Raw genomic sequence first — 27,174 nt, 5'->3', positions numbered from 1 at the left:
CAGGTGCTGACCCCAGCACCGTGGAGAGCCCCTGTGTCTGCTGTCCACCCTTGCATAACGGACCAGCTCTCAGCAGAGGGGAACCTGTTCGTCCTCACTTTCTTCCATGTTGGTTCGTCCCCCGGAAGAGCTAGAGACGTTTTCAAACATGATGGACACAATAAATCAAAGGACACATTTTATAACCACCGAGGGGGATGATGGAACTGTTCCTGCTTTTAATCCATCTCTCTGCTGTTCCCGAAAGTGGCATGAACAGCAACTCCCCCAGCCCCTGAGTGTTTATGTTAAAAGCGTCCTCATTGTGTGACCCCAATTAGCTTAAGTGCCGCTGCCTCACTGGTTCAAAGCTCAGCCACACAAGGCAAGGCTGGAAACAGCAGAACTCCATCACTGAGCTTCTCTTCTGGAGCAGGACGAGGGGAGGTGCCATGGTGCCTTGGCACGTGCTTTGGAAGCCTGGTTTTTTTTCTAGTTAATTTCAAGAGGGTCAGAAAGGTACGGCATAGTGAAAAACACTTCAGACTTATCTTCATGTCACAGGATGTGAGTGTGTGTGTGTGTGTGTGAGAGAGAGAGAGAATGTGAGAGTGCATATGTGTATATATATGTATGTATAGGTGTGTGAGTGTATGTGTATATATATATGTGAGGAGAGCATTTATGTATGTGTGTAAGTGTGTATGAGAGTGTGTAAGAGAGTGTATTTATGTTTGTGTGTGAGAGAGAGATTGTGTGTTTGACAGTGAGAATGTGTATGTGTGATGAGAGTGTATGTTTATGTGTGAGATAGTGTGTATTTGTGTGTGAGAGTGTGTGTATGTGTGTTAGAGACTGTGATTCTGTGTTTTTAAAGAGTGTTAGTGAGAGTATGTGTGTATGTATATGTGTGTGTGAGAGTATGTGTATATGTATATATATGTGTGACAGTGTGTGTGTGAATGTATGCATGTGAAAGTATACTTGAGTATGTGTGTATATATGTGTATGAGAGAGAGCATGGGTGTGTTTATGTATGTGTGAGAAAGCATGTGTGTGTATATGTGTGTGAGAGTGTATATGAGTGTGTGTATAAGAGTGAGAGAGTGTGTATTATAGAATGTGAGAAAGTATATATGTGAAAAAATGTGTGAGAGACAGAGTATGTGTGAGTGTGTATTTGTGTGTAAGAGAGAGTCTGTTTATGAGTGTGTGATAGTATGAGTGTGTGAGATAATGTGTTTATGTGTGTGTGAGAGAGAATGTGTGTATGTGTGTATATATATATATTTGTGTGAGAGAGTATGTGTGTGTGAGTTTGTGTCTATGTGTGAGTGTGAGAAACAGTATATGTTTGTGTGTCTGTGTAAGAGAGAGAGAACATTATGTATGTATGTATGTATGTATGTATGTATGTATGTATGTGTCTTTTTATTAAACAAGCAAAGTATTCTGGAAGAACTACCTTGCCATTTGCACATACATCATCCACCTGACGTGGAAACTCACTGACTTGCTCTGGCTGCTTTTCTTCTGCGTGCCTCATCACAGTCTCTCTGGAAACACTAGGTGAGTACAAAGCACTTTTTCCAGGAAGAGTCCAAAGGGCCGGAATATAAAGAGTCCAACCACGCCGTTTGCCAGCTTTCTGCCACACTTATCTGATTGGTAGCCAACTCCCGAGAGATAACAGCCCTCCTTGATCTGGCCGTGTTACCCCAGCAGGGCCAGTCCCATCCTCTACTGAGCAGTCACCCACATTCCCTGACAATAAGGACTCCCCAGGAAGAGGTGGGTAGGGCTGTGTGCTCAGATTTCACATGGGACCAGAAGACCAAGTTCAGGAGGCTAAACCACTTAAAAGGCCCTGGCTGGTGGATACCCTGGAGGGTGGGTCTCTAAGAATCCCAGTCACTAGCCACTGGGTCAAGCAAACTGAACACCATCTCCTTTTAGTCTGAGCACAAGGCCCCAGCCAGTGTCCAGAGACACCAGCTTTGGTCTAACACCCAGACTCTCATAGGGCCGAGGGCCCAATAGTTCTGTGGTTTCAGATGAGGAGTAAAGTCTGTGGGTTATTTCAGATTCCCGGGGAAGAAAGTAATATTCAAATCTTTCTGCAATGTAACTTTTTTAAGAGGAGGGAATGGAAGTGGGGCATGAAGGCCAGCTGGGCACTTCCTTGAGGAATTCCATGAAACTGCTTTGTTAATGGCATTCAGGGTCTCTGATGAGGGGCAGGGAGGGAGAGAGGAAGAAATCCCATGGGGAAGAGGAATGGGGACCAGAGAGGATGACAGTGTCACAAACAGATTGTGAATAATCAGGAGGAGAAGAAGGGCTTCGTTGTGGAGGCTGGGGGTGGGGGGTGTGGAGCAGCCAGCTCACTCTCAAAGAGGGAAGAAGTGAAAGACTGTGAGAAGAAGAGAAGAGGAGAGGAGAGGGGGCCCCCTCTGGCACCACTTAAAGACACTGTGGACATGTCATTGCTAGAGTCGGTCCTCGAGAGACAGCTTCCCCGAGTTCCTGAAGCCGTTAGTGGTAGATCTATGCCTAGGATGGTAAAAGACATGAACTGAAAGTGGGAGTCCAGGAGCACCCCAAATACCCTGGTTATTATGAACAAGTAGCTACTGGTAAGAGAATGTGGTGTTATGGACAGAACTCTATCTCCTAAACACACAGACTGAAGACCTGACTCTTAAAAGGACTGTGTTTGAAAATAAGACCTCTAATATTGCATAAGATCATAAGAGTGGGGTACTAATCTGGTCTCATCGATGTCCTTAGGAGAGAGAATCTGGACACCTGAGATACAAGGGGTGTGCACACAGAGGAAAGACCTACCACATGTGGAAGAGGTGAGAAGCTAATTGGCCATGTATAAGCCAAGGAGGAAGGCCTAGGAGAAACCAAACCCCCTGTACCTGGACCTTGACCTCGCAGTTCTTTCAACCATGAGGAACAGATTTCTGTTTACCCCACATAGTCCATGTTACACTGTTATATGTCTAGCAGACTCAGGCAGTCCCTGAAGGAAATGGGCCACCCTGCTGCTGTCCAAGGTTGAACAAGTGTTCTTGGTACTATAAAGCAATCCCCGCTCCGCTGCCACTCTGGAAAAGCACCTCACTCTGCAAGCCCCCACTATTCATCTATATAGTAGCTGTAATAATATTTTCTCCCCTCTAAAATTAGGGTAAATGAGAGGGTAGACAAGAAAGTATTGGAAACTATGGTCAAGAATTAGATTTTTCTGGGGCTGGAGCAATGACTTAGGGGCTAGGATCACTTGCTGTTCTTGCAGAAGACTCAGGTTCCGTTACCACTATCCAAATGGTGGCTTACAACTACATGTAACTTCAGTTTCAGGGGATCCATGCCCTCTTTTGGCTTCAGCGGGCACCAGGCACACAAATAGCACATGCATACATGGATGCATCAGGGTGAAAGGTCAAAGTAATGACCAATGAGCTCAGGCTAAGTAAGATGGTCACAAGGCACAGCAAGTTTGGTCTATGAATGGATATGTTCATAGAGCACAGACTTGGGCTCATCACTCCTGAAGTCTTGAGTGAACCAGTTGTCCCACTGCTCATCCCGACCAGAAACGAAGCCCCTAGGTCCAGTCTAGCCCCTGGGCACTCACCTACATCAGCTCCATTGAGGGCTTTTCCCAGTGGCCAGGGTCTCATGTCAATCCTCTTGCCATTGACAGCAAGTGACTGCACGCAGCCTTGGAAGCCACGGTTTGTCCCCGTTGCTCTCACCAGCCAGTAAGCGCTGGGAGCGCCACCGAGGTACAGAGGTGTCCGGAAGGTAATTTTACTGTACTGGCCCTTTAAGAAAAATGAAAACTTTATCTCACTTTAAAAATAGAAAGAAAAAGAAAAACCAGAACACAAAAGATTGCGTTGAGGGGGATGGCTAAGATGTAGGTTAAAACCTTAGGGATTCCTTTATCTGGGTTTGTCTTTAGGACATGGCCCTGTTAGGTAATGAAACCCACAGTTATTGACTACCATAGTCAACTCACTGACTCCTTGGAGGGCTGTGCTTCCAGAAGCAGTGGTTTTGGAATGGCCGAAAAAGAAGGAAGGAGGTCAGATCCAAGCCAGTCTAGCTGGCTCTGAAGCAGGCTGGCATCCAAAACCAACAGCACACTTTCCAGTCCTCACACCAATCTGTGTATCTTGGGTGGGTCACGCTATTCTGGGCATGGTGTGTGGGAGAACATCTGCCTGAACATCTGCCCTTTCAAGATCCCAGCCACCCTCACACTAAGTAGCATAAGAGCAGTTGCTGGAAAATAACCAACAAGTTGTGTTACAAAATATCTTGAAATATTTACTCGTGGACATGATTCCTTTTTTTCTTTTTCTTTTTAATTTTTAAGTGTTACCTTGAGTCAGGGAAACAATGTAATCCAGGGCCAAAGCAACAGTCTGAATTGTAAGTTTGGAGGTTACAGAGTACAGGGCTGAACGTGAGGTGGGGGAAAAAATTAAGACACTCTTGGTCATTCTGTTTTTAGTACAGGAATATCTCATTCATCTAGATTAAACGATGAACATGGGAGCTGGGGGAAGGTGCAGCCCTAGAACTTATAAAACATCCCAAATCAGTCCATGACTATAATGTGTACCCTTAAAGTGGTCACTTCCAGCAAGTGGGAATCTAATCACTGCTGAATCTTTTCCAATGAACAGGTAAGAAATGTGTGTAAATTAGGAGACGGAGCCACTCAGTACTCAGAAGGTTTTAAGTGATCGTCATCATCTACAAGCTGCTTCCATCACACAACTCAAATGCTCTCTTGGCCTGTTCCATCCAGATTCTCAGGAGTCATTTCTGGACCCCATCCTCACTGTTCTGTTCTGGTTTTGGGCCACAGGGAGCCTAAAGCTCAGTACGTTTTCCTGGGACATAAATGTGTGAAGACGGTGAGTTTGCTCTGGACCTTGGCCTGTAGTTCCCTAGAGTATGCTTTGACTGTCTGTGCATGTGAGTGCCCTGGGTCCCCCACGGCAGCCTTCAATAGTTTGGGGTAGCTCTGAGGCACATGTTGCTCTCTTGTTCTCATGGGACCAGGTGGAAACTGTATTAGGAAGAATCATGTGGGATGATTCTCAGTCTTGACTACTCCTTCTCCTCTGTCCAACTTTTCCTCTCTAAAACTGGTCTCCCGACTGGGAACACTTTCTAAAAACATCCTATGTACAGGACTTCACCTTGGGCTTGTTTCTGGGGAACCAGCTTAAAATAGAACTACTGTCTCCTGACAGTTATTAAATAGTCCCCAGCTGAGGGCCTGCTCGTTCTTGCTATGCTCCCAAAGTCCCTGTAATACAGAGACAAACTTCACCCTGACCAGCCTTAGCATCACATGCTCTTTGCAGTTAATCTCTATATTTGATAAACTCATAAAATATTGGGATTGGAAAGGTATGAAACCTCATATAATGCAGGTTCCCACTGGTTGCTGGATCCTATGCATATCTGCATATCTCTTTCAATGGCTTACATATGCTAATTTTTTTGAATACCCCCTGGGACAGGGACCCATTGCCAAGACAGTCTGTTACACCTGCCAGACTTCCCAAAGCTCTCCCAGAAGGCTGACCTTTCTTTCCCAAGTATCTTTCCTTGACCTAGGCAAGAAAAAAAAAAATCGCCATCCTGCCTTCCTCTTTCCTGCTCCAAGCTAACAAAGCTCCACTGAGTCAACCAATCACTGAAGACATTTCAGGTCAACTTCCTGTTTGAGTGGCAGCCTCTGGAATATCTCACCTCTTAGAATGTCCTCTTAAAATGGTTAGATTACTCCAGAACCACTGAGACAGAAGACGGCTATTTCTTCTCTGGATGCCACATTTCCATCCATGTAGACGTGTGTTTCCTTAGCTTATTGGGGCTACCACGTGACCCTGTTTGCAATCTTTATAAAAAACTCATTGCTCTTAACCATCAACCATCCTGCTTTCATGGTAGTATTTTGCACTCCAGGTTGAGGATCCTTTTGTTGTTGTCATTTTGTTATTTTTTGTTTGTTTTTTTTTGTTTTTGGAGACACGGTTTCTCTGTGTAGCTTTGTGCCTTTCTTGGAACTCACTCTGTAGCCCAGGCTGGCCTCCAACTCACAGAGATCCGCCTGGCTCTGCCTCCCGAGTGCTGGGATTAAAGGCGTGCACCACCACTGCCCGGCAGATTGAAGATTCTTACCAAAATTCATTTGATCATTTTATACTATTGTATTAGAATCATGCAACCTGTCTTTTCTCCTCTTTAGCAATGGGCATAAGCAATTTCCAGGTACTATATAGTTCACTAGAGTTGGCTCCTTATTCCTTTTGACCCACATCAATAAGACTTTGAGGCATGGACCTTTATTCACCATGTCTTGTTTGTAGCACAGCAAGGACCTGGCAGTGAGTAGGAAGCTTAGACATAGGCACCAAGGCTCCCTTGCTGCCCTCTCCTTTAGAAAATGTAGAGACCTGGCTGATGGTAATTCTAGGCTTGGCTCCTTGCCAGGCACTAATTCAAAATGTTTGTTCTAAAAGATAATCTTCAAATTACTGTGAGCACAACAGATATGTGAGTACCTCAGTGACCTGTAGAGTGACACAGGAGATAACTAACTTACCTCCTCCTCCTCCAGTGATGCATCCCAAGAAGGATAAATGGATTATCCCTGTGTATGGAACCAGACAAGCCAACTCTTTCCAGGTTGTTTGCTAAAGCCACAAGATCATAACACTCGTGCCTACCTTTGTATCTGAAGCTAATGATGGGTTCTTGGCTTCCTATACGGGCTTTTCTTGACCTCTGGCTTGGACAACCTTGTGCAAAGATAACTCATCCTTGCACAGGTGGTGTGTGCTGCATTGTGCACCCAGAGCATTACTACTCACAAGTTCAAGGCATCTGCCCAGTAAGTGTGTATGGGAGGTGTACATGGAAGCTCAGACAGGCAAAGCTGTGGGGACCCCACCACAGCTCTACTGTGTGCCCTATGAAAATTCAGCCTCCCAGAGCTGTCCAGAGCCTTGCTCTCTGCAGCAATCTCCTCTTGAGGACCAGATGAGGGTATGGGCTCACACTCACCTGGGACTGGCCTGTCACCGGGGTGCCGTTATTCAACTGCAGCAGCCCGTTCAGCCCATCTCTGTACAATGTCACTGTGTGCCAGGCTCCAAGTTTGATTTTGGTCTCACTTATGATGATGGCAATCCCGGTTCCACAATTAAACCTGAAGGGACGAGGGAAGGAAGATTCTAGAATAAACCAGCTCATGTTTTCAGACTCCACATCATCACTTCTAGGACAATGGCTCCTCTCTTTGGTTTTGGGGTGAATGTGTGTGTGTTTTTTCATATGGGTACTGGGGATGCAAACTCATTTCTCCATGCTTCTAGAGTAGGCATTTTTCTGACTGAGCCATCTCCCCGGCCTCTCCGTTGGTTTTGAGACAGAGTCTTAACCTGTACTTCAAGAGCCTAGAACTTACTAGGTAGTCCTTCTCCAGCCTCCAGAGTGTTGGGATTATAAGCATGAGGCACCACATCTGGATAACAGTTATTTTAAGAGTTAATGTGTGCAGAGTTGTAGCTATGGCCATCGAGAGCCACATAACTCTACACAGAAGAGCGGGGCCTTTCTTTCCTCCGATGGTCCTGGTCTAGTTATTGCTCACCTGTGGTCTCAGAGCCTTTGTCTGCGGGGACCTATTACCCTGTGGTCTCATCTTCTCAGCAACTCAGAAACAGACAGGCTGTAGGATTCTTTGTCTCTTCTCCAGAGACAGCCAGATGCGCAAAGTTGATGTGAATACAATACTGAGAGCATCATTCTGCTTCCAGGCATTTCTCTGAGGAATCTCCCCAATTCTCAACCGATTCTCTTATGATATTAATAAAGTGTAAAAGTGCAGTCTTCACAGGAGTTCTGAGAAGCAGGCTACCCTTCCATCCACGTCCAGGGCCCCCACACAGGTGAGGTTTTCCCAGGAGACTCTGGCTCAGGCCCAGGCGTGGGAAAGAGGAGATGCACACTGAGATGGCTGCAGTATTCTGGTTCTCTCCCAGTGTCTCTGTGGCCCAGGGCAGCAGTAATTACTATACCTGGCAGGGAAAGTTTGGGTACTTTCCTGTTAACTTGAGAGTAGCCTTCCAGACACTTCCACCCAGACCCCCAAGATTGCTTCCTGGAGAAAGCATGATGGGCATGTTCACACTATGCTACCCCTTTCTTGTGACTGTTGCTTCCCTACCCTCACGAGTGGGGATGGCATGGCCAGGATTCATAGAGGGAGATGTAAGCATCACTCAGGTAGAGCTGTTATACTACCTCATCCTTGAGTGCTACAGCCCATGAGATTAGAACCATTAGCCTAATCCTAGTGCCTTCCACCATGCATCCAAGAATCAGTTCATCTAACAAAGCGTACTTGAATGTCTTCAAGGTAACCCTAAGAACTTAAGACACATGCGCGTGCGCGTGCGCGTGCGCGTGCGCGTGCGTGTGCGTGTGTGTGTGTGTGTGTGTGTGTGTGTGTGTGTGTGTTTATACATGTGTCTGTGATAGATGTCGCAAGCCGGATGGACACCCGAGGTTAACATCAGATACCTTCCTTTTATGCTTTCCACTGTGTTTTTTTGAGACAGGTTCTGTACCTGAACCCAGAGCTCACTGACTGCAAACTCCAGGATCTACAGTCCCTGCTTCCCAGTGCTTGGGGGTTACAGGTGTGTGTTAGCATGTCTGACTTTTTACATGGGTGCTATGGATCCAAACTCAGGTCCTCATACTTGGCATGGGAGGCACTTTACTGACTCGGCTGTCTTCCCTTCCCCCAAAAGTATTTTTTAATGCCTAAAAAAATTAAATAAACCATTAGGGTTGGTATATACTTCCTGGGCAGGCATTGTGCTAAGCATAAGAGAGCTCATGTGATCCCCTCCATAATCCTTTGAGGAAAGGCAACTCCATAGCTCATGTCATCTGCCAAAGGTCAGGCAGTAAGGAAATGATGCCATCAGGACTAGCTAGAGGACCATGGACAGGGTCAAGACTGATGCCTGTCATTCATTCACAGACAGACACTAAGTGCCCTCACTCTGCCTTCCTGAAAAATCAAGTTAACTAAAAACAGCTTCCAAAGTATCTGGAGAAAAAAAATGACCCGGGTACAGGTGGCAAGTCAGAGTTCAGTCCAACCCCAGGGAAGTCATGGCAGGTTTGGGCCTCCTGGGGGGCCTGTTGCCCTTCCATAGCTGACGGCCATCTTGTCTCCAGGAGGCTCTGAGAAGATCTTGTCTTCTGCTTGAGCTTCAGCAAAGAGAGGACTTGGTCTTTGCCAAACTGCCACGTGCCCACAGTGGGTGTTCCATACCTAATTGGCGTCAGAATGAGTGAGTGAGGCGACATTCCAGAACTCAAACTTCAAAGGTTACTCTGCCATCCCGGCTCTCTGGGACGTGAGAAATTGGCCCCGGCTCATCTCCTGCACAGTCACTATTCCTTTAGTGACTGGAGTCTAGTTGTACGGCCCGCCTTGTGTCCAACGTATGTGGTAGAATTTTAAGGTCTACAGGACTTAGGGTAAAAGTTACCTGAACTGGAGGGAGCGTCGGATGAGAGCCAGGGACATGAAGTCACCTCTCCCGTGTTCATTCTCCCCACAGTAGAGCAGTAAGCCGTCCTCTGCCTCTGCCTGTGAACACACAAGCAAAAGCCACAGGAACCATGGCCACCCCTTCCTCCTCCTCTGTGAACACTCATGAAGACAAAACATGAGTGTTCCCCTCTGCCATCCTACTGCTGCAAGCACACGGACTCCTGGGAGTTCCTACATATCCAGGCCGGTTCCTTCACATTAAAAAATAGCAGTGGTAGGGGGGTGGGGGAAAAAAAATAGCAGTGGTATAAACAGTGCCCGAGGAGCAGCTCTGAGGTGAGGAAGGCCCATACCCAACCTGCTTTTTCCTTGGCTTTGCGGATGCACCTGCAAAGCTTGCGGACGAGCCTGTGTCCCATAGCCCCGGACACAGAGCACACTGTTTGTGCTCATTGTTTTCTACCATCACTGATGAGCATTCCATTTATAATGTGTTCCTTCTGCTCGTCCTCTCTACCTGGGAAGCATGTATATCTGCTACTTTCCTTCTCTCTAGGCAGTACCAACAGTCCACTGGGTAGTCACACTGGGTGTGTTAGCTGAGGGATAGGCCGCCTCTTAGACAGTTAACACTTGGCAAGGGGTTTCCAGACCCTTCACCCTTTTGCTGCTTCAAAGATACTCAATGAATCACATTAAGCTCCAAGCGCCAGCTGGATGCTGATCTTTAGATGACTGGGACCAGAGAGATTGCTCTAAAGGACTTTGGGGAATGGAATGCATTGTTAGTCCTGAAATCCTGTCCCTGACCATCACCCTGGAAGCAGCATGCTCACTGGGAGTCTAATCTTCCATAGTTGGTGACTTGTAAACCCACCTTCCCCCAGCTGTGCACTTGAACACTGTGAATGTACCCCACCCTGCCAGATGTTGTGACTGATTTAGGGTCAGGCTGGGTGTGTCATACTTTTTTACTTTCCCTCTTCCCTGTCTTCCTCTGATGTAATCAGATGTGTTCAAGAGACACTCATTACGCGGTAGCTCCTCTTACCCTGAATTCCAGAGTGATCTGAAATGCCTGATAAGAGTTCTTCAGAGGCTCAAAGGTTACGTAGGAGTGGCCAAAGAACTGAGGATACTGGATAAAGATATCTAAAAGAAAAATCACAATGTGACAGAAGCCTCTTGTCTCATTCCTTTCAAAGCAGAAATCAACAGACACCATTGTCTGCCTATCACCCAGTAAAACCCTCATCTAATCGACTGCACTTAGCTTCCTTCCCATCTCCCTTTCTCTGCCTTTCACACCTATTACTCTCAGGACCAGGGAACCTTTTCTGAAGGGAAATTCTTCAGAAGGAACTGGGTTTGGAAGATGGGTTCCTGCTTCCCGGAAAAGAAATGAGTGGCTTGAAGTCCAACATCACTCATTTTCATGCTGGGCTTTTGCGGTACCCAGGTGGCTCAGCCATCAGCCCTCTCCACCCTTCTGGGTGTTCTGGTTACCATTTTGATAGAGATGTGATAGTGGTAGAGTCTACCTCCTGGTCCTATTGAGATGATTTCTCGATAGCTGCTTCAAAGAACCTCACACTAGACACACAGAGAAACAGGGCTACTGCCTCTGAGAGGCAGTGGAAGATGCTTCTCACTTTCCCTGGGGAAGCTAATTTACTAAACCATACATAAAGGAAAGGCTTATCTCACAAAAAGGGCTAGAAGGTGCTGTATTTGTAACACACAACTGTCTACAGGACTCTGCAGGGGTTTTTTTTTTTTTTTTTTTGGTTTTTCGAGACAGGGTTTCTCTGTGTAGCTTTGCGCCTTTTCCTGGAACTCACTTGGTAGCCCAGGCTGGCCTCGAACTCACAGAGATCCGTCTGGCTCTGCCTCCCGAGTGCTGGGATCAAAGGCGTGCGCCACCACTGCCCGGCTGACTCTGCAGGTTTAAGCACGCTGTGTTCATTCCCTTTCCAGGGCTTACCTTCCGAGCAGCCCTCGCCCCCTTTGCCCAGGTTGCAGTGACATCGTGAGCCTCCCCAGGTGTAGTCATTGACACAGAAGCTGTCAGCGGAGCAGAGAGTTTCATCACAGGACATGTCAAAGAGCCTTGACATCATGGCCACACTGTTCTTCCCCTTCCGCTGGGCAGGGGTGTGTGGGATGGCCACTGTAGTTTCAGGGAGAGATGCTGGGGTAGGTTGTGCAAGCCTGGAACCCATCTCTGGGTTAGAGAGAGAAGTCTTCTTGGATTCTATCAAGACCTTCCTACTCCCAGCTTTGGTAGCAGGAAGTGGTTTAACCTATGTTAGAGAAGGAAAGGACTTCGCATAAACACAGAGTCATCTTTACACTGCATATACGCAGCTCTTGAACCATAGGCTTACTGTGAATGTCCAAAAACCCCAGGATGTCAGTGGGACAGAGGCCCTCGGCCCAGTTTACAGAGGAGGACTTCGAGACTCAGGGAGTTTAAGCACCTGTCCCGTATTAGTCAGAAAATTCCGCGTGGTAAAGCTGATACTCTATGACCTGTTCTTACTAAACTATTACAAAAATGCATGGCTTTGCCATGGAATCATTCATTTTCTTATACTGCCGCATTTTACAAAATTCCGTGGATGGTAAATCTACATTTTTTTTTTCAGTAGTTTATGAAGCCACTTGTAGACAGAGGCTGTTCATAGGACAACAGCCTGCTAGGAAACTCCCTAGTGCTAATTTATGTATCCCCGCACCCCGCATGACCCCCCACCCACCCCCTGCATCATAGTCAGAGGAAATAAATCATTGCTGATGGGTCCATTTCAGTTTGAACTTTCATGGTCATGCTCTGTGGCTAAGCTGCTGTGGTCAGCAGGGAGACAAAGCACACTGGAGTCAACAACAGAGGTGACGGTACCTCCTCAAAGGACACATCCAGATCCAGTTCATCTTCAGATCCGTCATCATCCTCATTCACTCCTGTACTGGTGATATACCGAGGTCCATAGCGGCCACTTCCTGCCTCCTCCGGGCCTTCACAAAGAAAAGCACATGACCTGTCACCTTATGCCTTCATTGTCCCAACTTCTTTGTCCCAACTTCTTGTCCCAACTTCCTTTCTTCTACAATTATTTTTTTAAATAATTTATGTAATTTTATTTCATGCACTTTGGAGTGAGGGTGCCAGATTCCCTGGAACTGGAGTTACAGACAGGTATAAGCTGCCATGTGGGTGCTAGGACTTGAACCGGGGTCCTCTGGAAGAGCAGTGAGTGCTCTTAACCACTGAGCCATCTCTCCAGCCCCCTCTCCTTTAGTTATTAAACTTTCAAGTACTTTATAAAATATGCCATTTTCTTATATGCATGGCATTATACTTTGTTCTCATTTACCTCCTCACTCCCTCCTGACCCGCCCCCCACCTTCTAGCCAGACCTCAAAATATACTTTACTAAGCAATAATCCTCCATGAGGATTGGAGAGTCCATGGGAGGTTCTAGAAAAGACAAGTCATCAGGACAGAGCTCCTGACAGCCCCTCTGTAGCGTTCCAAATACCCTGTCTCTCCCAGGATCCAGATTATTCACCATCTCATGATAACTGAGAAGATAAAATAAGCACAAATAAAACCAGACCCTGCATGACCCAAGAAGCTTGGGATGAAACCCTGCTGTTCTTCTCTCCTGACAGTGGCGGGAGATGGAATTGTTTCCTCAGTCTCACACCTGTGAAGCTTCCACCAATTTTGTTTTTCATTGCGTGTAGGATGTACATTTTATCCTACTGATAAGGATTCTCCGAGTAGCCCGGGGTTGCTATAATTAAAGTGCATAACTTATCTCTTTCTACTTGGCACTTGGTTAATTAAGAAAAGAGAACATTAAATAGAGGACATTTATTAGGGCCATAATAGTCAAACCACAGAATGAATGCTAAACAAAGTCTGGGTTATTCCACACCAAGGAAAAAGGAATGTTAAAATACAAATTTTTGTGGGTCAACCAAAGGCTGTCCTTTATTTTATAAAATCTATGTATGTTTGTGTTTAGGAAGGACATCATGGTTTTTCTGTACACTGTTTCTCTGATGATCAATACGATATAGTTGGAAGTATCTCTTGAGCATGTGAGACGGGCACAATAATCTGTTGTTGGGCAAGTCACTTAATCTTGTTAGATCTCGTGATTCTGAACAAAATAAGGAATGAGCGTTTTGGCGACAGCTCAGTCCAGAAAGTGCTTGCCACATCAGCATGAGGACCTGAGTTTAGTTTCCAAAACCCATACAGAAAAAGCTGGAAATGGCGGTAACTGGTAATCTTGTGATTCGGGTACTGGGGAGGCAGAGATGGGCAGATCCCTGGGGCTCACCTGGCAGTCAGCCAGGCAGACTTGGTGAGCTACAGGTTCCAGAGTGAGAACCTGTCTCAACAAATGAGATGAACAGTGCCAGAGTAATGACATCTGAGGTTGTCTTCTGGCACACACACATACACACAGGCTCTCTCTCTCTCTCTCTCTCTCTCTCTCTCTCTCTCTCTCTCTCTCTGTCTGTCTCTGCTCTCTGTCTCCCACTCAAGTAAGCACACACACACACACACACACACACACACACACACACACACACACCTCCCACACACAAATAAGGGATGAGATTAGCTTTCACGACCATTGAGTTCTTCAACTGCTGTGACACGAGAATTCACACTGCTAGTGCAGATGTGCTCCAGATGTCTGCACACCAGCCAAGATCTGAAAAAAGAAACAACTGGGAGGTTTTACTTACAAGGATGAAAAGAGTCTGGTATGATCTCAGGTGCTCCGAGGATCGGAGCTTTGTGTTCAGGATTCTAAGCTTCCATGAAGCCATGTCTTATCACCATCAGAATCATTTGTTACAGGGGCCTCAGGGGAACCTGTCTTAACAGCTCAGCTCATGGAGGCCTCAACGGGGACACTTGTTCCCCATCCCCGAAGTTTCCTTCAGGAAGATGACATTGAAAAACTGAGAACTATTGGGTTCTTGTCCAAGGTTTCCATCCCTATGAGGTAGCGGTAGTGATCAAGCTGCATTTGGCCCACACTTTGGAACTGAGAAATGCTGGGAGGAGGAGGAACTGTGGGTAAACTCAGTCCCCCCCTGTATCCTTTTTTTACTAGGTCTAGGGGGAAAAAGTGTCCTAGGTAAATAGAACTGTCACAAATGACCAAGCTTCCCAAGCAGGCTATCACAAATTCCATACTAGGCAGAGGGTCCTAGCAAACCTACCTTGACTCTCAGAGAAAGCTTGCCTTCTTACTTGGCCTTTATCAGACATAAGGATGCCAATCTGCTAATGGCATTAGCTGACCTATAAACTGATTCTAAAAGTGGGCAGAGAGAAAAGGAGCTGTGAATTGATCTGCCGAATCAACAACAACAAAAACTCTGTTGCCACTGGAACAAGAATGGTTTGGGAGAAAGGGGTGTTCTGTAAGAGAAATGGGTTATGGGAAGAAACTGGGACATCTCAATACAAATGCACAAGGGGAGTCTGGTCAGGTGGAAAATGACAGATAAGAGCTACAGTCTGAGTCCCTTCAAAGTCTCCCCAAGACCTTTTGTGATTTGGTCTTGCTAGTCAGAACCTGGACCATGTTCCAGTTTATTTATCCTCACCTTGCACCATCCAAACTGGTTCTTTTTTTCAGATTTAATGACCTTTTCTGATCAGGAAATACATGTTTGTACACCAACAGGAAGGGTCCAGTGGGAAAGCAGAGCAAGGCGGGCTGTGTGGCATGGGAAAGGGTAAGCCTGATAGTGCTGACACATATGTGGTCTTGTCTCCAACTGGCTCCCCACAGACAGGGCTCAGCCAAAATCTTGCATTTGGAAGTTGGGAACCAGAACATGAGAGTGAGGGTCAAGAGAAGGAGATGCAATGTACTTGTATGTGACTCTCAGTGTGGATGGGAGGGACAGACTTGTGTCCCTGTATCTACCCAGCAAGAGGACTAATTCTGTGATATGACCAAGAACCAGGGTCCTGAGTCTTCTGGGGGTCCTTAGACTGGCTTCTGTGGACAATCATGCAGTTCAATTCTTTTTAGTTATTCAGATAGGCAAATTGCTCAAACTGAGGACATGAGCATCCCTCATCAGGCCTCTGTTACAAAGATTAGAGAAAATAATTGCCAACACTAAGTTCTGTATTTAGAAAGATGATGGTTAAGTATTAAAAGTGAAACAAAGACATTATCAGAGACAGTATATCACTGACAGACCTTTTGATCATTTACTAAAAACCTGCTTAGGAAGGGGTAGGAGGAGAAGAGAGGAGGGAGGAGGAAGAGGAAAAAATAAGACATGAAGAATAGCAGGCAGGAAACTGGTAAGTGAAAGAGTGAATCTAGAGCAGCATTCTAGTTTCTTTTAATTATTAAAAAATTTTTAGGCTGGAGAGATGGCTCAGCAGTTAGTTATTAAAAAATTTTTGTAGACAGAATCTCACTGTGTATCCCTGACTGACCCAGAACTCATGACATAGACCAGGATCTAAACTGGCTTTAAACTCACATAGTTCCACTTGCCTCTGCCTTTGAGTGCTGGGGTTAACACTTTCCAGTTTTGTGAAAGTCTGAAGATTTGGCCATTAGAGGAGATAGGACAGAAATACTGAGAAGTTCCATGGAAGACAAGAAGGAACTGAATTAAGTGAAGCTTCTGAATCTTTCATCATTTAAAAGAAGGGTAACAGTTATTGACTAACTTTAGACTATTAAGTCCAAAAGTTAACAATTTATAAACAGTTAATAAAAGAATACATCATTTCATCCCAGTTGACAGAAATAGTAAATCATATAGGAAAAAAGAAAAGAGCAGAAACAAAACTCCCCTCTTCAATTAAAAAAGTGGGGAGGGGGGACCCAGAGTAACTTCAAAAAAAAAAAACCCAAATAAGATTGAAGGAATGAATAAAATATGCTGATAATTATAATAACTGTAAATGTAATAAATCTCTCATTTAAGAAATGTGTGTCAGGTTGAATTTTAAAAGTATGAGCTGTATGGTGTTTTCAGAAAGCTCCTCAGTCATGAGACACAGGACGATCGAAAATAAAAGGATGCTGTTGCTCTGAGTTGGCTGGTACTTGGTGTATACACAGATCAAATCATCACATTGTACTCCATAACTACATTTAATGAGTACGTATCAACCTACAAAAAGATATATAACCTAAAAAGTAAATAAATTTAAAAAAAAAAAAAACACTTGCTGACCAGGAGAAAGAAAATAAACCCAAAGATGGGATGAATGGAATAATGTTTCAGCAAAAATGAGTCCTTCATTCTGACACAGGCTGACAACAGATTTACTGTCCAGAAAGCAAGTCTAAGAATCAAGAGGATGGCTTCTGTGTAGATAAGAAGTTGGGTAAATAAAGAAACAGGTAAGCCCAGACAGGAAGATCTAAGTAGTACATGGCCTTCTAAAGGGAGGCTCTACCTTCAGAGAGACTGTGTTACAAAGAATTAAAGTTTTTTGTTGGGACTGTGGAGATGACTCAGTCCATAAGATACTTGCTGAACAAACATAGGGATACAAATCCCATGTGCAGAAGCCACATAAAAATAATTCTGCCTCTAGTGGTACAAGCTTGTAAAGCCAGTGCTGCGGGGGGGGGGGGGGGGCAGAGCTTGCTGACCAGCCTGCTTGGTGAAAGACCCATGTCAAAAAAGAAGGTGGGTAACGCCTGAGGAATGCCCCCTGAGGTTGTCATCTGGCCCTCACACATATCTGTAACTATGTGTACCTACGTGTGTAAACACAGAGATACATAAATATACTCATGGATGAGCACACACATATACATACACTCACTATGTAGTCTAAGATGACTTCAAACTGATGGCAACCCTCCTGCCTCAGCCTCCCAAGTACTGGGACTACAGGGAAGAGCCAAAATGCCTGACTGCATACCTCGTCTTGGTATGATTTTTATCCCCATGTATCTATTTGATTTATTATTCTATTATACACAGAGAGATACGTTAGAAACATCGACTTGAACTGTGGCTAAAAGACACAATCCTAGACTTTAACAGTGAAGTGCATTTGGTGGTGTTCTCTAAGACCCACATGAGGGACCAGCTGAGTGATCTAAGGAACAGGTTGATCACAATGCTTCTGACTTTTAAGGGTTTTCTTTCTGTTGAGTTGAACAAATCTGCCATCAGTCAGCTATACTTCAAATTGACACCTTTAATTTTTAATAAGAACCAGTAAAAGGGGAGTCTAGCCATGCAAACTATAATTTTTTGTATACAATAAAACCACTTTGAAACTTGCTATTCATTGCTCTGCTCGAGATTTTGCAAGTGCTTCCTACAACTGCATGTAGTAAAAAAAAATTTTTTTTTCTTGACTTCTCTTGGTCTGACAGAAAGCTCCAAATTTAGTGACATCCAGAGCATTGTCTCACTCAGAAACCAGGCTGGCTTGGAACTCACTATGTAGCCTAAGATGGTAATCCTCCTGCCTTAGCCTCCCAAGTGCAGGAATTATAGGTGCGGTGTGACCCAAAATGCCTAGTTGCAAACCTCGTCTTGGTGTGGTTTTTACTTGCTGTATCTATTTGGTTTATTATCACTACATCACACTTTTCATGTAGTGTGTACATATGTGCACTTGCTAGTGGGGAGGCAAAAGGTCACTTTGAGTGTCTTCCTTGTTTGCCGGATCCTCTCACTGAAGCTGTAGTTAGCCATTTTAACTAGACTGTCTGGCCAGTAAGGCCACCTGTCGGTCTCCCAATGCTATGGTCATAGTCATGAGTGGTTGTACCTGGCTTTTTCAATCAATGCTGAAGATCTGACCTCAGGTCCTCATGCTTGTATAGGAAGCACTTGGAACATTGAGCCATATCCTGAGAACTTTCACTTCAAAAATATTTCTTTCATTTTTCAGATTGTAGTATAGTTACATCATTTCCCTTTTCCTTTCCCACCTCCAAATTATCTCTTATATCCCTCCTTGCTCTCTTTCAAATTCATGGCCTCTTCCTTCATTGTTGTTACATGCATCTGCATAAATACATATATATTCCTAAATACATCCTTCTAGTCTGTATATTGTTACTTGAATGTATGTTTTCAGGGCTGATCATTTGGTATTAGATAACTTGTTGGTGTGCTCTTCCCTGGGGAAGAGTATTTCTTCCATTTTCAGCTTTCCTTAGTTGCTTGTAGTCCTTTCTGGACATTTATGAGGGACAGGGGAGCCCATGAGACCTCAACGTTAACATTTTTTTAAAAAATTAAAATGTATATATTTCCTCAAATCACTTCACACAGTGGTTAAATATCAGTGAATTAACAATAGAACAGACCCTTGGTGTCCATTGACAATCTATGGGTGCTCAAGTCCCTTACATAAAATGGTGCAGTATGCACACACACTTTACAAACACAGTCTTGTATGTTTTAAACCACCTGTAGATTCTTTATAGCACCTATTTCGATGGAAATGTTATAGAAATGCTGTTGTATTGCTCACATGTTGTGTAACTATTTCCTCAGAGTTGAAGCATCTCCTTCTGGAAGGGGGAAAACAGAGAGAAATAAGATTCAGGAAGTAAATAGAAGTTAAAACACCCAGGAAGCTCAGAAAGTTCCAGCTCGTATAAAGCCTCTCTCCAAGGTTGAATAAGCATGGTGGGGGGAGAGCAGACTCCCATGAGTTGTGCATGGAAATCCAGGGCCAAAGCTTTTGTGAATGGTCACCCAGATAACTGCCTTTGAGTTGTCCATGCTCCTGTAAATAACCCTTTATGTACACTCCTATAAAAAACCCTCAACGCAACTCACCAATTCACTAAAATAGCCTTGGATGGAATTTTGTGTATGTGGGTGGGGGGGGGCTGTTCTAGATGGCCTATCTCAGATGAACAATTGTTCATTTCTCATGCTCTCATGAGGAAAGTCACACAACATTTGAGAACAGTGGCAAGAAAACAAAATCTTTACGTGTTTAGTACAGACACAATTTCCCTAACTGTTTCTCATCTACTGTTGGTTGAATCTACAGCTACAGAATCTTTGGATTCTACGGGCCATCTGTGCATTCAAATTCCTTGAATAAACTCAAGCTTATACAAGTATAAGCAACAAGTAACTACCTTCTTGGTGGAGCAGGACAGTGGCCACTAAGCTGGGAGGGTCCTAGCTGCAGCATTCACTGGCAAAAGGCATACACTTCTCTGTTCACGCAAGCAGAGTCAGTTTTACGCTAGGGAAGAGGCCCAGCCTAAAGCCTCTCTCTGATCCATAACCATACTCAACAGTAATTGAAAACTCCAGACAGTCCGTGACGAGAGCAAGCCAGCCTCTCTCTGGGTCATGAGATTAATCTGTGCCCAAGGACCCTTTCGGAAAAAAAAGAAAATAGAAACAGGAGTAATCTGCTCTCCTGTTCAAATAAGTATTGGCATATTGATTAAAGCAAGATTGAGCCAGTGAGGAACTCAAGGTGCGGCGGAGGGTTTCTGAGCATGAACCATCACACAAGCACCTCCATCAGAAAGAAAATCATCAACTGCCAAGACAGAGCACTCATTGTCTGAATAACAAACGGAATCCACAAGTTGCTTTCTGATGGAAGAGTTTCTACTGTGTTTTGAAAATTTGCATCCTGAGAAAATATCAAGTACCTGAAATTTGGTGAGAGGGGAAAGAGGACATGAAAACTGTATATGCAGCAGAGTCAGCTGGGGCTGGAACACGGACTATTCTAAACATGAGATTGAAGTGACCTTCACTTTAGCTAGGGGTGTGGTTTCCCATTAGCAGCTGTGGGGCTGGTTTCTATCTTCACCCTTGGGGTTCCTATACCCATTTGCCTCTGAACAATGACCAAGCATACTCTCTCAGACCTTCATTAACAATAGACCAACCAAAAAAAGGATCCCATGCTCTTCATCCCCACCCTCTTGGGGAAATCCAACTCCATTTCTATGGATGGGCCACCTTCAACATCACCTCACTGTGAAACCTCTGGCCAGTCTTCCTTCCAGACCATTCACCACAAATCAACCACTGCCCCCCTCTATACTCTGGGGTATGTTTGCTGACAATGCGCACAGTGTAAACACAGGGGCTTAAGGTGTTTTAGATGCATCCATTCACTGGACTGGACCATAAGCCCTTGGCTCAAAGCTTGCTTCAGCTTCCTCCAAAAAGTTATTTGTCAAAAATAAGTGTATGTGATGTCCACCAGCAAAGCTAATGCTCCCTTTCTTCCAGCCTTGAGATGTTAATATGCCACAAAATTCTACTCAGTTTCCTGATGTACTTGATTCACTATTATTCATGTTACAGATTTCAGTACATTAGAGGGTTATGACAGCAGGTCGGTGGGCCATAAGCAGTATTGCTTAAAAATCAAGTCAAATGATATAAGAATTTAAGGTTCTGGGTTCAGCAAGGGTGAGACACTACACATACCCTCCCACACATACTTCATTTTATTTTTAATTATGTGTATATGTGTGTGGTGTGTGCATGTATGTGTGTGCATGTGTGCACGTGTGTGTGTGTGTGTGTGTGTGTGTGTGTGTGTGTGTGTGTGTGTAGACCAGAAGCAGGTGTTCATTAACTTCTGTTGGATTCATAACTCACACTTAGGGTCCAGAATTAAACTGCACAGTGTCTTCCACCTTACTGTAGGATTCCTGCTGGAGTGGGTGAAGTTTGCAGAAGAACGCAACGTGTGCTTGAATCGGGAAGTGTTCCTACACATACTGAGGGGGAAATGGAATCCCAGCACTTCTGGCTAAAGGAAGCAACTAAGGAAGCAGCTCAGAAAACCGATATAGAATGTCTGCACTTAGGACTCAGGTGTGACAGACAGCCCCACCGCTCCAAAAAGGAGCCAGTGGAAGACGGATGGGAAGTTCAGGATCAGTTAATAAGAAGTGACGCCACTTTTGCATGTGGAGCCCAGCCATGCATACAAGGTGGATTCTGCAACAGGTGAGGTCAGGACACATTAGAAGTATCTTAGTGACTAGAAGGTTTAGAGCCAGACATACAACCTGGTGGTGTCTTGGTACTTTATTTACTCAATCTTTTCCCCTAGCACTTATCATTGCAGACACATTACTTATGGAATATAAAAGCATATATATTGATTTTATTTTTCACATTTTTGGTGAAAGCAGATTCCCCCATGTGTAAACTCTACGACGGCAGGAATAAGGATCGTATTGCTTACTGCTAATACCCTGGCACCCAGAAATTGCCCAGCATTAAGCAGGCATTAAATACATAGCTTTAGAATTGTGTGAATGAGAGATCAAACAGGAAAAATAACCATTGCAGGCTCATAAACTAAATGCTATACTTTCTTCAGTAAAGTGATTTTAGGGTGACTTTAACTGACGGCGATGCGTGAAGAAAGGGGGTGATGATAGTCTGTGATTAATAGATTTTTATCTTGTTTACAGATGTTCTAGTGCATTATTTTCATTGTTTCAACACTTGCTAAACATGACAATCTTTAGTATATTTTACCTTAAAAAAGAAAAAAAAGACTTATGATTTCTATGTATCATTAAGACAAAGTTGATGATAAGCTTGTGATCTTTTCTTTTGAATTAAAAGCTAAAATATAGATTTGTTGCCCTCTTCTGTTGTGGCTGGAACTAGCTAAGCCTAGAAGAAATTCACCAGCAGGGCAATCTAATGGAATGCCCCTATTAGTCCTTATTCAATTCAGGTTACTCTGATGCTCCTGGCTCTTCCTGCTCTGGAAGTCCGTGAGCTATCGCCACCTGCTGGATGACTTGCAAACCACCACCACCTGCTGGAGGACATCCTCGGGAACTGGTGGTGGTGGTGGTCGTGGTCCTATCCTAATGCTTGGGAGTCTCATAGTCCCGTACTGGCCTCTGCCATGCTTGGATGATCAAGTGACCAATACTTTGATGGGAGAAGCAGTTTACTGGGTCAAAATACAGATACAATCAGATTTTCTTAATGTGGTCTGTGCTGGAGTTGAAGTTCAGTGATGGCGGACACTAGTCCACACTTAAGACAAGCAACGGGCATAACCAGGCACTTAGGTCCATAAACCACTGTCTCAGTTTCCCAAAGAATTGAGAAACAGGATTTAGTAAAGGAAAATGAATTAGCTTACAGTTTGGCATGCTGAGCTGAGGTCGGAGTGATCTAATTTCCTCTGCATCTATATTATAATTCACAGAAAGCAATGAGAGAAAGGCTGGAACTTGTGTGAATTTCGCTATGAGGGATCTCAGTGGGTCTTCGCCTTGGGGGTGGGTGGTTGGTACCTGGGCCCCAGAACATTGTCTCTCTTTGACACAGGGTCAACTTTCTGTTCCAGTTCCGAACAAAGAAAATGTCCCAAAGACCCTCCCCCTAGCCCCTCTCTTCGATTTTTCTTAAGTATGCACAAAGTAGTGGGCCTCATTATGTGTATTCTTTCTTCTTCCTGGTCCCGTTCTCTGCTCCTGCTCCTTCCTGCTAGCCCTCTCTCCTCTTCTGCTTTCATGCCACATGTTGACATGTGACAAAGTACCTTGCAGAGGCAACCCAAGGAAGGAAGGACTCTTTGCTCCTATTTTGGGGTAACATTGTGGTAGAAAAGCAATGGTGGCAGGAAGCAGCTTGTCACACTGCACCCACAGACAGAAGCAGAGGGCAATAAAATGCTGGTGCCCAAGTTGTGTGCTCTCTCTCTCTCCTCTCTCTCTCTCTCTCTCTCTCTCTCTCTCTCTCTCTCTCTCTCTGCCTGCTGTATGTAAGTGAAATAAATGCATACCTAGTGCTGGAAGGGACCAGAAAAGGACATCAGATCCCCTGGAACTGGAGTAACAGACAGCTGTGGGTGCTGGGAATCGAACCTGGGTCCTCTGAAAGAGCATCCAGTGCTCTTAACCACCTAGCCATCTCTCCTGTCCCTGTTTTCTCCTTTTGATTCAGTTCAGGACCTCAACCTATGGAACAGCACATTTAGGGTGGGTTTTTGTAGTGGATAGCTGTTCTGTCTCTAACCTTGAAGCACCCACCCCTAGAGATGTAGCAGGCAACTGTCCTACCTATCTATGATCTTGAAGTACCTGCCCCTGGGGCATGGCTCAGGGCGACCCTTAAGACCTGAGACACAGTTAAGCTACTCTTTTCTCTCCCTCGTAGGTTTGGGTGCTGAGACGGACCAGGCAGAAGAACAGTGTGGGACTGTAACTCTGCTTTCCAGGAGTCTGCGGTAAATCTCCCATGCTGTAGTGAGTTTTCCTCCCTAATAAATTTCTTTACCCTTTAAGCAGACTCCATGGATTTTTTGTAATAGGTCTTCCCAGGTCAATTAGCTTAATCTAGAAAATCTTTCACAGACATACCCAGAGGTTTATCTCTTTGGCGATTCTGGATCCTGTCAAGTAGACAATATTAATCATCACACATGTATTCATTTATCTTGCCCCTCCCCATAACATCTCTTCTACCTCTTCACAGTCCTCTTCCAGTTTTACACACAACATACCTCACATATATGACCACCTCATGTAAATGAATTAAAATTTGCTAGCTCCTCTGTGGTCACAGATTTGGAGCTTGGTGGATTCACCAGCTAGCACACAGCTGAAGACAATGACTTCCCCCTCTTAGCATCTATTAGTAGCCAATAGCTCAGCATGAAGGAGTATGACCTCATGAATGCCTTCCCCATCCATGAGCGTTGACAGGGCCAAATGTGAGCAGGACCAGTGTAGGTAACCTCAGCTGCTGTGCATTGTGAGTGCAATGGCTGTCATACCAAGAAGATAGCATTTTGCAGTCCTCCTGCCTCTCTGCCAGTTCTTACATTCATCCCGCCCCCCCTCCCCATGATGTTTCCTGAGCTTTATAGGAAGTGATAGAAATTTCTTGTTTAGGGCTCAATGCTTGCCAGTCACTCATTTTCTGCACCTTGAGCAGTTGTGTGTCTTTGTACCCAACACCACTTACTGCAAAGAGGAGTTTCTCAGGTTAAGGTTGAGACTAGTATTTGTATATGGTTATAAATATAGAAATTTAGAAGGACATTTGATGCTCTGCTGATTTAACTAAACAACAGTAATAAGTTTCTCTCCAAGGTCTATGAATGTTTTTGACTGGGTTGACAGTACCAGATACAGGTTCCCTCCTCTTCAGAGGGTCTTAAATCCAAGCATAAAGTAGTTGGTTACTCCCATAATAGTTGTGCCACTATTACAGAAATAGATACCTCAAGTTTCAGTATTATAGACTGAGTTTGGTAGTACTCCTTTCCTTTCCATTTTGTAGAACAGTTTGAAAAGTGGTAGTGTTGGCTCTTAAGCTTTTCTTTAAAAGTTTGGGGAAATTCAGCAGTGAATCTTCCTGGTTCTGGGCCTTTTTTTTTTGTGGGAGACTTTTAATTATTGCTTCAGTATTGTTACTTACTATGGGTTTAAGTTATTTACTTCTTCTTGGCATACTTTTGGTAGGTATGTATTTTGAAAACTATGTTTATCATTGATTTTGGAAATGTAAGATTTCCAGATATTCCCTAATGAATCTCTGCATTTCATTGGAGTTGCATGCAATATTCCCCCCTTTCATTCCTAATTTTATCATTTTTCATGTTCTCTCCCTTTCTTGTGATTTGTTTGGTGAGGGGCTTTCCAATTCTATTTAACTTTCAAAGAACCAAAGCTTTGATAGATCATGTATCTTGTCCTTTTAATCTCCGTTTCATGAAATTATGCTCTAATCTTTGTTATTGCTTGTTTTGTATCTTTGGATCTGGCTTCTCATTTCTACAGAAACTTGACATGAATTATTCGGTTATTTATCTGAGACTGTTCTAATTCTTTGTAATGTAAACACTTATAGCCACACACTTTTCTCCTAGAATAACTTCAGTTACATCCCAGAAGTTCAGTAAGTTATATTTTCATTTTCATTTGATTCCATGGATTAAAATGTTTTCTCCTTGGTTCTTTAGTGACCTACTATTCATTCAAAAAATACATTGTTCTACCTTTAAGTGTCTTTGTAGTTTCTGTACTTTTTCTTGCTGTTTGTTTCAAGCATTATGATCAGATAAAAATACACAAATTGTTTCTATTGCTTTATACTCATTAAGTCTCGCTTTATAATTTATTTTAAAGGAGATTCTATGGGCCACTGAGAGGAAAGTGTTCTCTGAATTTACTGAGTAGAGTATTTTGTGGATAGCTGTTAAATCCAGTTGATCTATGGTATAGTTTAACTCTGAATTTTCTTTACTGATTTTCAGTTGAAAGACCTTCAAAAGACTGGAGTGGATACTGAAGTCTCCCACTATTATTGTGTCAGTACTTATCTGACTTTCATGTCTTTTAGTGTTTATTAAATTGGGAGCCTCAATATTTGTTGAACAAATATTATATCTCCTTGATTTATTCTTTTCATTTAAAACAATTTTTTATTCATTTTTACATACCAACCACAGATCCTCCTCTCATCCCTCCTCCCGCTCCCTCCAAGCCTCCCTCCCCCAACCCCATTATCCCCCCTCCAAAAGGGTAAGGACTCCCATGGGAAGTCAGCAAAGCCTGGTACATTCAGTTGAGTTAGGACCAAGCCCCTCCTCACTGCATTAAGGTTGAGCAAGGTGTCCCACCATAGACAATGGGCTCCAAAAAGCCACCTCATACACCAGGGATAGATTCTGATCCCACTGCCATAGGCCCCTCAAACAGACCAAGCTACACAACTGTCTCCCACATGCAAAGGGCCTAGTCTGGTCCCATGCAGGTTCCACAAATGTCAATCCAAAGTTTGTGAGTTCCTATGAGCTTGGTTCAGTTGTCTCTGTAGATTTCCCCATCATGATGCAGAATTCTACCAGAATTTCAAAGAACAGATAATACCAATACTTTTCAAATTGTTCTACACAATAGAAACAGAAGGAACATTGCCAAACTCTTTCTATGAGGCTACAGTTACCCTGATACCCAAACCACACAAAGATGCAACAAAGAAAGAGAATTATAGACCAGTCTCCCTCATGAACTTTGATGCAAAAATAAAATACTGCCAAACCAAATCCAAGAACACATCAAAAAAATCATCCACCATGATCAAGTAGGCTTCATCCCTGAGATGCAGGGATGGTTCAACATACAAAAATCTGTTAATGTAATCCATCATATAAACAAACTGAAAGAAAAAAACCCACATGATCATCTCATTAGATGCTGAAAAAGCCTTTGGCAAAATCCAACACCCCTTCATGATAAAGGTCTTGGAGAGATCAGGAATACAAAGAACATATCTAAACATAATAAAGGCAATTTACAGCAATCCAACATCTAACATCAAATTAAATGGAGAGAAACTCAAAGCGATTCCACTAAAATCGGGAACAAGACAAGACTGTCCATTCTCTCCATATCTTTTCAATACAGTACTCGAAGTTCTAGCAAGAGCAATAAGGGAACAAAAGGAGATCAAGGGGATAGTAATTGGAAAGGAAGAAATCAAACTTTGCTATTTGCAGATGATATGATAGCATACATAAGTGACTTCAAAAATTCTACCAGGGA

At 44.0% G+C, this 27,174-nt stretch overlaps 1 protein-coding gene across 1 annotated transcript in view; it reads right to left on the bottom strand.

Annotated features, from left to right (window-relative positions):
* The window catches only part of Egflam (EGF like, fibronectin type III and laminin G domains), a 161,784-nt gene that overhangs the window by 24,812 nt on the left and 109,798 nt on the right, over positions 1-27,174 (bottom strand). Inside the window, exons 7-12 of the mRNA XM_059276748.1 lie at positions 12,501-12,616; positions 11,583-11,901; positions 10,650-10,750; positions 9,594-9,694; positions 7,087-7,231; positions 3,629-3,818 (exon numbers count right to left, since the gene is read on the bottom strand). Of these exons, the coding sequence (XP_059132731.1) occupies positions 3,629-3,818; positions 7,087-7,231; positions 9,594-9,694; positions 10,650-10,750; positions 11,583-11,901; positions 12,501-12,616 (972 nt within the window). The remainder of the gene's footprint in view (positions 1-3,628; positions 3,819-7,086; positions 7,232-9,593; positions 9,695-10,649; positions 10,751-11,582; positions 11,902-12,500; positions 12,617-27,174) is intronic.

Source organism: Peromyscus eremicus, chromosome 11 (genome assembly GCF_949786415.1).
Source record: "Peromyscus eremicus chromosome 11, PerEre_H2_v1, whole genome shotgun sequence".
Classification (NCBI taxonomy): domain Eukaryota; kingdom Metazoa; phylum Chordata; class Mammalia; order Rodentia; family Cricetidae; genus Peromyscus; species Peromyscus eremicus.
The sequence above is the reverse complement of the archived record's forward strand: the minus strand, read 5'-3'. Positions and strand labels throughout refer to the sequence as shown.